The sequence below is a fragment of the Oncorhynchus masou genome, chromosome 30 (genome assembly GCF_036934945.1).
Source record: "Oncorhynchus masou masou isolate Uvic2021 chromosome 30, UVic_Omas_1.1, whole genome shotgun sequence".
Taxonomy (NCBI): domain Eukaryota; kingdom Metazoa; phylum Chordata; class Actinopteri; order Salmoniformes; family Salmonidae; genus Oncorhynchus; species Oncorhynchus masou.
The window spans coordinates 5,839,316-5,850,683 of record NC_088241.1 but is presented as its reverse complement, the minus strand read 5'-3'; the positions used below and the strand labels follow the sequence as shown (position 1 = coordinate 5,850,683).

The 11,368-nt window shown below is 42.2% G+C and overlaps 1 protein-coding gene across 1 annotated transcript in view; it reads right to left on the bottom strand.

Annotated features, from left to right (window-relative positions):
* LOC135521907 (solute carrier family 2, facilitated glucose transporter member 3-like) overlaps positions 1-11,368 on the bottom strand; it is a 23,424-nt gene continuing 12,056 nt past the window's right edge. The window contains exons 5-11 of the mRNA XM_064947714.1: positions 9,855-10,095; positions 9,430-9,592; positions 7,901-8,088; positions 6,485-6,589; positions 6,252-6,353; positions 3,394-3,597; positions 1-3,209 (exon numbers count right to left, since the gene is read on the bottom strand). Coding sequence (XP_064803786.1) covers positions 2,967-3,209; positions 3,394-3,597; positions 6,252-6,353; positions 6,485-6,589; positions 7,901-8,088; positions 9,430-9,592; positions 9,855-10,095 — 1,246 coding nt within the window. The 3' untranslated portion in view covers positions 1-2,966. The remainder of the gene's footprint in view (positions 3,210-3,393; positions 3,598-6,251; positions 6,354-6,484; positions 6,590-7,900; positions 8,089-9,429; positions 9,593-9,854; positions 10,096-11,368) is intronic.

Here is an 11,368-nt window from a genome sequence, read left to right as displayed (position 1 = left end):
TATGGTCACTCGTGGCTTTATTTCCAGGTCAAACGTCATTACGTTGTTACAGTGATTAGTGAATTCTACAAGGCAGAGGAGGTTTTGTGTTGTATTGTGGGAAATGTAGTTTCCACCAAGAAGAAGAACACAGAAATAACCATAGAATAAACACACACAGAATACATACAGTGATGTTGATATACACACACAGATACAAGGAAAGTGACTTTATGTCTTTGAGGAAGAAAAAACCCCAACTGAGAATATAAGACTCTTCTGATTTTTCAATGGCTCAAAAATATAGTCACAGATTCCCTTTAAAATAAAAACATATTTTATTTTAGTTGCTCAAAGCTTGAAAAAAAAACACTAATTTATACAGTCTCTCTCTCTCTCTCTCTCTCTCTCTCTCTCTCTCTCTCTCTCTCTCATACACACTGGGGATTTTGTAGGGGTGTGGGGCGTCAGGATTTGTACAGTGGACGAGGAGGGAGGCTAGTCTTTAACTTTCTAGGTTCTTAAAATGAAAAAGGATTGGACCAAGAAATGTAATTATTTAAGAAGAAGAAATTCTTCTGTACAGTGGAACATTTACATACTAAGACAATTAATTACTAAACAAGAGCGCCCATTGAACCATTGCATTCATAATATACACATTAACATCATGTTAGCACAATATGTATGGCAGCGAATGGTAGAGTATATCACCATAGTTACATTCAGTAGTATGTGCAGAGTGCAAGCAGCAGTGCCAGAAAAATGATGAAATGAGTTATGAAAACTTTGAGGAAAGCTATCATAACAGGAATGTATTTTGTAACAGACACATATTAACATACTGTATATGTACACACCACATTCACAACCATCGAAGAAAAGATAGATTGCCAAAGTGATGATAGGTCAAATGTTGTTTTAGGCCAAAAGGTAGAAAAGTGCTCAGTTATCAATGAGTAACAACATCACATGAGTAATAACACAACCAAAATGCATTAGTAGATACTGTATGAGACACAGAGAAGATATTTGCCATCATTATGGAATACTAGCTACAATATAGTAGAAATAACTTACAAACATGTATAACAACAACTAACCTGGTCAAAACCTACACAAGACTCCACAATCACAATACAGTATTACACCACTGAAATGTCATGATTTTTACACACTGTTGTTGTCACAATAAATACTATTACTCCAGGGTTGGTATATACTCTCATTTAACATAGACACCTTGTTGGAACAACTATTTTCAGGATGTTCCTAACAAATCTATGTTCCTAACAAATCATATATTGTCTGTGATCATATACTTCACACTTGGTAGGTTGTTCAAATGACTAGAAATTCACATTCAGATCTAGTCTATGATAAATTCTATTCTATGATATATAAAAGCAAACACAGCTCACGTTAGATTGTTAGATCTCACTCCAAAAACTGTGCAGCCACTATACATCATACTGAGGTCAATGTAGAATTTCCAAGTACTAGTTGCATGTCATTGTTCCATAGGGGTGGCAGTGTAGCCTAGTGGTTAGAGCGTTGGACCGGGAGGTTGCGAGTTCAAACCCCCAAGCTGACAAGGTACAAATCTGTCGTTCTGCCCCTGAACAGGCAGTTAACCCACTGTTCCCAGGCTGTCATTGAAAATAAGAATTTGTTCTTAACTGACTTGCCTGGTTAAATAGAGGTAAAATAAAAAGGGGTTGAATGGCTTTGCTCCATATATTACCTCTACCCCTATCTGATACATACATTTTTTTATTTAACTGTCTTGTTCAGGAGCAGAACGACAGATTTTTACCCTGTCAGCTTGGGGATTCTATCCAGCGACCTTTTGATTACTGGCCCAACACTCAAACCACTAGGCTACCTGCTGCCCCATGAGTTGGAGTACATCTTAGATTTTTCAATGTTCCTCCACACATTCTCTCAATCAAACTGTCTTGAAGAGACTGTTATCATGCTGTCAAATAATTCTACTATCATACTGGCCAAACCCAGAATCTATGTTTGATGTACTATTTGGAGATTTGAATACATTTTACTACTGAACGCCTCATTAGCATAGCTATGATAGGCCAGCCAGGCATTGGAAGCGTATACTGTATGTAGTCTGATGAGGCAGACAGAAGCCACAGATATGGGTGAGCCATTGGTGGGCCAGTGTTCTAGCTGAAGCAGAGTTCATGGAGAGACACATCGTGCTGTTGAGTCTCTGTGACAGTTCAAGGTCAGGCTCCAGAGAAGTAAAGGCTAGGTTAGGATACACCAGGCAGAGAGACAGATAGGCTAGGTTAGGATACACCAGGCAGAGAGATTTGTTGGAATGTTGTTGGAATGTTTATCCTCTTAAATGCTAATACTATAAATGTTTTTATTGTAATGTCAATCATTAAAAAGTACCGTAAAAAATTGTCATTGATTAATTAATGATTACCTCTATGAGGTAAGTCACCTAAAAATAAATGTCATAAATTACTTGGGCATTGGTAAAAGATCATTACAAATGATCATTAATAACTTACAGTAATAAATACTTTAGGCAGTTTAAAAGAAAATGACTGAAGGCACACACACACACACACACACACACACGCGCGCGCGCGCACACACACACACACACACACACACACACACACACACACACACACACACACACACACACACATACTGACACACAGTAAACATAAATCCTATTTGACACGCACTCTCATGATGCCTGCATTATCATCCCCAACCCTATTCCCAACACACATTATACATACACCCGACACTAAGCTGCTATTTCATATGGAAGCTCCTTTCCATAACAGTGCATATCTCTAGTCCTGCACTTTAAAAGTCCCATTCAACCTCAAATGGAGAAAAAAAAATGTAACTTAAACTACATTACAGTATCTATGCACAAGGGGCTTGTCTAACCCTGTAACCCTGCTCTCTAACTGTTCCACTGTCTACGGATTCGCTGACGATCACTTCTTCTCCTTCTCTTCCGTCGGAAACTCAACCATTGGAACTTTCTCCGTCGTCGGGGAGACGGGCAGGGTGACCATACCCTCTGGGGGAGGAGATTGGGCTCCTGCAGTGCCGGCGAATCCTTTGGCAATGTCGTCAAAGGTCCGCCCCTTGGTCTCCGGGACTTTGAAGTAGGTGAAGACGATGAAGAATATGAGGAAGATCATGAAGATGATGAAGACGTAAGGACCACACAGCTCCTGTAAAGGAGAGCGAGAGAGGAGGTTAGAGAGTAACACAATCTAAACTGTAAAGTTTGTCTGATGTTTTGGTCTTATAATGGTGCCAATCCAATTCATTCAGCTTTGAGGCCGGCAGATTTATCTTGATACATATGCATTGGTGTCTGTAGTACGAGGGGTAGGATGAGGAAGAAGAACCAACCTCCAGTTTGGGGAAGCCCAGCCCGACCAGGAAGTTGGCAGTCCAGTTGGAGCAGCCGGCGACGGCCATAGCTGCAGGCCGAGGCCCCTGGGAGAACAACTCAGCAACTATGAACCATGGGATAGGACCCGGACCCATCTCAAAACTGGCCACGAAGGCAAACACCGCCACGATGGCCAGGTAGCTCAGAGACGGGTTGGTCTTCTACTCAGAGAGGAGGATGGAATGGAGGGATCAAACATGTTTGTTTTAGTTTTTTTCACCTTTATTTAACCAGGTAGGCCAGTTGAGAACAAGTTCTCATTTACAACTGCGACTTGTCCAAGATAAACCAAAGTAGTGCGACAAAAAAAACAACAGAGAGTTAAACATGGGATAAACAAACGTACAGTCAATAACACACTAGAAAAATATTTATACAGTCTGTGCCAATGAAGTAAGGAGGTAATGCAATAAATAGGCCAATAGTGGCGAAGTAATTACATTTTAGCAATTTACACTGGAGTGATATATGTGTAGGTGAGGATGTGCAAGTAGAAATACTGGTGTGCAAAAGAGCAGAAAAACAAAAACAAATATGGGGATGAGGTAGGTAGTTGGTTGGATGGGCTATTTACAGATGAGCTATGTACAGCTGCAGCGATCGGTAAGCTGCTCTGACAGCTGATGCTTAAAGTTAGTGAGGGAGATATGAGTCTCCAACTTCAGTGATTTTCATTGGCAGCAGAGAACTGGAAGGAAAGGAAGCCAAAGGAGGTGTTGGCTTGGGGAATAACCAGTGAAATAAACCTGCTGGAGCATGTGCTACCGGTGGGTGTTGCTATGGTGACAAGTGAGCTGAGATAAGGCGGAGCTTTACCTAGCAAGGACTTAATATATCCCATTTAGCAGACGCTTTTGTCCAAAGCGACTTACAAGTCGGCTGGGGCCACTACTTTTACATATGGGTGGCCCCAGCGGGAATCGAACCCACGACGCTTGGCGTTGCAAGCGCCATGCTCTACCGACTGAGCCACACAGGACTTATAGATGACCTGGAGCCAGTGGGTTTGACGACGAATATGTAGCTAGGACCAGCCAACGAGAGCATACAGGTCGCAGTGGTGGGTAGTATATGGGGCTTTGGTGACAAAACGGATGACACTGTGATAGACTGCATCCAATTTGCCGAGTAGAGTGTTGGAGGCTATTTTGTAAATCACATCGCAGAAGTCAAGGATCGGTAGGATAGTCAGTTTTACGAGGGTATGTTTGGCAAAATGAGTGAAGGAGGCTTTGTTGCGAAAGCCGATTCTAGATTTAACTTTGGATTGGAGACGCTTAATGTGAGTCTGGAAGGAAAGTTTACAGTCTAGCCAGACACCTAGGTATTTATAGTTGTCCACATATTCTAAGTCAGAACCGTCCAGAGTAGTGATGCTAGTCGGGCGGGAGGGTACAGGCAGTGATCGGTTGAAGAGCATGCATTTAGTTTTACTAACATTTAAGAGCAGTTGGAGGCCACGGAAGGAGTGTGGTATGGCATTGAAGCTCATTTGGAGGTTTGTTAACACAGTGTCCAAAGAAGGGCCAGATGTATACAGAATGGTGTTGTCTGCTGTTGGGGAATAATCAGAATATGTTGGTAACAAAGGTAAGATGTTTTATATTCATCATATGTTTGTAAGTTACTTCTCATCAGAATGTTATTTTTGTATAATACTGTGGCGGGGTTGCAGTATCTGTTCTATGTCAAGACTAAGTTGCTTGGGCCAGAGAGAGGGGAGAGGTCAAGCGTGTATCTCTTGGCTCCACAATGGCTGTGTGCCAGTCAGTGTGTCTCTGTGATCTTGTCAAGATAGGATGGATTTGATATATGCCTGTTGATATGGAGGATTGGTTTATGGTTCTGAGTTTGAGAAAGGAGACAAAGCTGAATGATGAATTATGCCGATGCTGTCTTATCCTGTGTGTGTCTTTGCTATAAAGGATCTCAGTTAAACTGTGGAAGGGACTCTCAGAGAATTCATTGATAGACACTGAATTGATCTGAGAGTCACAGGGTTGTGATAGAGCTCATATAATTAAAGATGGACGTTGTGATAACTAACTCTGACTTGTGTGTGGTTTGCTCTCATGATTTGGTAAATAGAGGAAATTTCCACGACACTGCGTAGAGGTGGATCAAAGAATCACCAGCAGCAAGAGCGGCATCATTGATTATGCAGAGAAAAGAGTCGGCCTGAGAATTTAACCCTGCGGCACCCCCATAGAGACCACCAGAGGTCCGGACAACAGGCCTTCCAATTTGACACACTGAACTCTACCTGAGAAGTAGTTAGTGAACCAGGCATGGCAGTCATTAAAGGCTGTTGAATCTGCCGATAAGAATACAGTGATTGACAGAGTCGAAAGCCTTGGCCAGGTCAATGAAGACGGCTGCACAGTACTGTCTTTTATCGATGGCGGTTATGATGTCGTTTAGGACCTTGAGCGTGGCTGAGGTTCACCTATGACCAGCTCGGAAACCAGATTGCATAGCGGACAAGGTATGGTGGGATTCGAAATGGTCGGTGATATGTTTGTTCACTTGGCTTCTGAAGACTTTAGAAGGGCAGGATGGATATAGGTCTGTAGCAGTTTGGGTCTAGAGTGTCTCCCCCTTTGAAGAGGGGGATGACTGTGGCCGCTTTCCAATCTTTAGGAATCTCAGATGATACGAAAGAGAGGTTGAACAGGCTAGTAATAGGGGTTGTAACAATGGCGGCGGATAATTTTTAATGTTAAGCAGTGGAATAAAATCCAGTCAAGGATATTTATGGTGTGACAAGAATAGTTCTTGACATTTGAAATGATGAACAGCCAATATTCAAACTCACCACCAATGAGAGGGAGATGGTCATGAGCAGAGCACTGACAGCCATTCCAGCCAATCCGATAAGGTGCAGGGTCCTTCGTCCTGCCCTCTCCACCAGAAAGAGCTGTGAATCAAACAAGGAAGTGCTTAGAATGTGTCCAAGGGTATTACATTTCATATTGGAATCTGGTCTAAGGTAGTGCTGTACTATTTCTGTATTATTATACTTGACCAGATATGTGTTAAAATACTTACAGACACCACTGTGAATAGAGTGTTGACCACCCCAGCTCCTATAGTGGCATAGATGGGCTGAGTCACCCCGGCAGTGTCAAATATACCTGTCGAATAGTAGAATACCTGAGGAGGAAGTAGGAGAGAGGGAGAGGTTGCTGACTAAATTCATAACCAATATGAGGATATGTATCTAGTTAACTCTAGTTGTTGTCGACCCATGTTTACTCCTACAGACAGAGAGAGGGCTGTTGTTTCTGTGTGTTCTGTGGCCCTCTGGGTTTGATTGATGCTGTATTTAGAATAGTTTTATGTAACTTTTATTTAAGAAGGGAGTCATGCTGAGACCACAGTCTCTTTAGCAGATGAGCCCTGCATGAACACCAATAAACAACAGTTTTACTATATATATCTATATACACATCAATAAACAACAGTTTTACTATATATATCTATATACACATCAATAAACAACAGTTTTACTATACATATCAATAAACAACAGTTTCACTACACATATCTATATACACATCAATAAACAACAGTTTCACTACACATATCTATATACACATCAATAAACAACAGTTTTACTACACATATCTATATACACATCAATAAACAACAGTTTTACTACACATATCTATACACACATCAATAAACAACAGTTTTACTATACATATCTATAAACACATAAAACACAAAACACGAAAAGCAAAACACAATCATATGAAACATACACATTGTTCAGTAAAAGGGCCCTCTTACAGCCGTCTGAATTAGGCCCAGTCTAAAGGTCATTGCATTGACCTTTAACCTGGGTCTGTCTGAGTCAGGATAAACTTGGCTAACGCTAACTCAGACTGACAGCCAGGTTAACTGACCTTATAAACAGACAATCTCCATTAGATCTTAGGGTGATCATCCCACTAGTCATGTTATTATGCTTCATCCATTCCTCTTAATGAAACGCTTCCTTCCTCAGCCTCTGGGCTGAAGAGGAGGTGGTGCCTTGACAGTCTCTGTATGTTGGCATCTCTTCACTGAATCATTTAGTTTCAGCATTCTAACGTTGAACTGTGACTTCTGTAGAACTGTGTGAGTTGCAACATTACACGTCCTACTACATATGCCTATTACCAATAACTTTATCCGGAAAGGCTCATTGAGAACTTATTATTTTGAAATCTGTGGTTATGCTTCTCTTTCCTCATCTCCTTTCCTTCATTACTAATTTATAAAAGGGCTGGATAGGTTTCTACCATATTGCTTCCACCTGTCATGTATTGTTAGATCAGGGGTCATGGATTAAGAGAAGGAAAAACTCTCTGTCCTTCTTTAAGGCTTTTTGTCCCTAATGTTTTTCCTAGTTCGATAATGTAGTATGGAATAACTCCTGGCCCTAATTATGTTGCATTGTGGGAGTTGTAGTCTACTCACCGCGTTGATGCCAGAGAGCTGCTGGGAGAGCTGCAGGATGATGGCGATGATGATTGGCTGACGGTAGGCTGGCGAGCGGAAGAGTTCTGGAATAGTGACCTTCTTCTCCATGCCCATCTTCATCCCTTCTTCCTTCATCTCCTGGATGTCATCACTTACGTCCTCACAGCCACGCAGACGCACCAGGGCTGGAGGGTGGGCGAGATATTTTTTTAAATACTAGGTACTTTCTGATACTAATGAATCCCAAATAAACAACAGAGTAATTGTAATGTAATTACTTTTACACCACATTGTTTCTAAGTAAACAGTCAAATAATAAAACTGAACAAGTTCCACAGACATGTGACTAACAGAAATGGAATAATGTGTCCCTGAACAAAGGGGGGAGGGGGGTCAAAATCAAAAGTAACAGTTAGTATTTGGTACTGCAGTGCATCTCCTCTTCATGGACTGCACCAGATTTGCCAGTTCTTGCTGTGAGATATTACCCCACTCTTCCACCAAGGCACCTTCCCGGTCATTTCTGGGGGGAATGCCCCTAGTCCTCATCGTCCGATCCAACAGGTCCCAGACGTGCTCAATGGTATTGAGATCCGGGCTCTTCGCTGGCCATGGCAGAAAACTGACATTCCTGTCTTGCAGGAAATCACTCACAGAATGAGCAGTATGTCTGGTGGCATTGTCATGTTGGAGGGTCATGTCAGGATGAGCCTGCAGGAAGGGTACCACCTTAGGGAGCAGGGTGTCTTCCCTCGAACACACAGCGTTCAGATTGCCTGTAATGACAACAAGCTCAGTCCGATGATGCTGTGACACACCGCCCCAGACCATGACGGACCCTCCACCTCCAAATCGATCCAGCTCCAGAGTACAGGCCTCGGTGTAACACTCATTCCTTCGATGATAAACGCGAATCCGACCATCACCACTGGTGAGACAAAACCACGACTTGTCAGTGAAGAGCACTTTTTGCCAGTCCTGTCTGGTCCAGCGACGGTGGGTTTGTGCCCATAGGCAACGTTGTTGCTGGTGATGTCTGGTGAGGACCTACCTTACAATAGGCCTACAAGCCCTCAGTCCAGCCTCTCTCAGCCTATTGAGGACAGTCTGAGCACTGATGGAGGGATTGTGAGTTCCTGGTGTAACTCGGGCAGTTGTTGTTGCCATCCTGTACCTAGGTTTTCATAACTGTGTAATATGATCAGTAACATATCTTATGTGTAATATGATCAGTAACATCTCCTATGTGTAATATGATCAGTAACATCTATGTGTAATATGATCAGTAACATCTATGTATAATATGATCAGTAGCATCTCCTATGTGTAATATGATCAGTAACATATCTTATGTGTAATATGTTCAGTAACATCTCCTATGTGTAATATGATCAGTAACATATCTTATGTGTAATATGATCAGTAACATCTCCTATGTGTAATATGATCAGTAACATCTATGTGTAATATGATCAGTAGCATCTCCTATGTGTAATATGATCAGTAACATGTCTCCTCTCCCTGACCTTTGCGAGCCTCCTCCTCCTGGTTGAGGCTGATGAGGAGGTAACGGGGGCTCTCTGGGCAGAAGGGCAACATGATGCTCTGCACCACAGCAGGGATGGCCGTCAGAGACAGCAGGAGGGGCCACAGGGAGTCTGACCCCAGCAGAAACTCCAGACCAAAGACCTACAGAGCAGAGAGAGGGACAACAGGATGGCCAGGGTTAAAGCTTAAGGTAGTAGAAAAGTAATTCTCAAACTAAAACAGATTTAACTGACTTGATTATACAGAAAAAGGAGATCGGTCAATTACATTCAGTGAAATGAACAGCATTTAAATCAGTTGACCTCAATAACATTAAGTTCAATTAATTACAATAAACTCAGTAGAGTTTGAACCAAAATAACCTAAATGAAAGTGAACCAGAGCCTGGTCCTCTCTGTGGTACCTGTGCCACCAGTATGCCAATGACCACTCCCAGCTGGTGGAGGGTGCCGAAGGCCCCCCTGAGGTGCGTGGGGGCCAGCTCTCCCACATACATGGGTGTCAGTCCCGTACACAGGCCACAGAACACGCCAATGACCAGCCTGCCAATGATGACCATCTCAAAGGACTTACACAGGCTGGACAGACCCATCAGAGTTCCACCCAGAAGGGCCAGCACATTGGCCAGGAGCATGGACTTCCGCCTGGGGAGAGAGAGAGAGAGAGAGAGAGAGGAGGATAGGAAAAGGGGAAAGAAAAGAAAGAAAGTGGGAGGAAAAGGGTGTGATGTTAGAAAGATGGGGGAAGCCATTTAGTCCAGTGCCCTGCCAGAGACCATGAATGGCCTGCTAAATAGAGAGTGATGAAGTGAGGTGAGATGAGATGAGGCCAGGTTAGGAGTAGAGGTTGACCCATTAATTGGAATGGCCGATTAATTAGGGATGATTTCAAGTTTTCCTAACAATCGGTAATCTGCATTTTTGGACACCGATTATGGCCGATTACGTTGTACTCAGCGAAGAGACTGCGTGGCAGGCTGACTACCTGTTATGCGAGTGCAGCAAGGAGCCAAGGTAAGGTGCGTATCTTATAAAAAACAATCAATCTTAACATAATCAGTAGTTAACTACACATGGTTGATGATATTACTAGTTTATCTAGATTGTCCTGCATTGCATATAATCGATGCGGTGCCTGTTAATTTATCATTGAATCATAGCCTACTTCGCCAAACGGGTGATTTAACAAGCGCATTCGCAAAAAAAGCACTGTCGTTGCACCAATGTGTACCTAACCATAAACATCAATGCCTTTCTTAAAATCAATACACACAAGTATATATTTTAAACCTGCACATTTAGTTAATATTGCTGGCTAACATGAATTTCTTTTAACTAGGGAAATTGTGTCACTTCTCTTGCGTTCTGTGCAAGCAGAGTCAGGGTATTTGCAGCAGTTTGGGCCGCCTGGCTCGTTGCGTACTGTGTGAAGACCATTTCTTCCTAACTAATTAATTTGGCAGAATTGTACATAATTATGACATAATATTGAAAGTTGTGCAATGTAACAGCAATATTTAGACATAGGGATGCCACTCGTTTGATAAAATACGTAACGGTTCCGTATTTCACTGAAAGAATAAACGCTTTGTTTTCCAAATTATAGTTTTCCGGATCTGACCATATTAATGATCTAAGGCTCGGGTTTCTGTGTGTTATTATATTATAATTAAGTCATGATTTGATAGAGCAGTTTTACTGAGTGGGGGTAGGCAGCAGCAGGCTCGTAAGCATTCATTCAAACAGCACTTTCCTGCATTTGCCAGCAGCTCTTCGCTATGCCTCAAGCATTGCACTGTTTATGACTTCAAGCCTCTCAACTCCCGAGATTAATAGTCAAAGATATTTGAAATACAAATGGTATAGAGAGAAATAGTCCGATAATAACTACAACCTAAAACTTCTTACCTGGGAATAT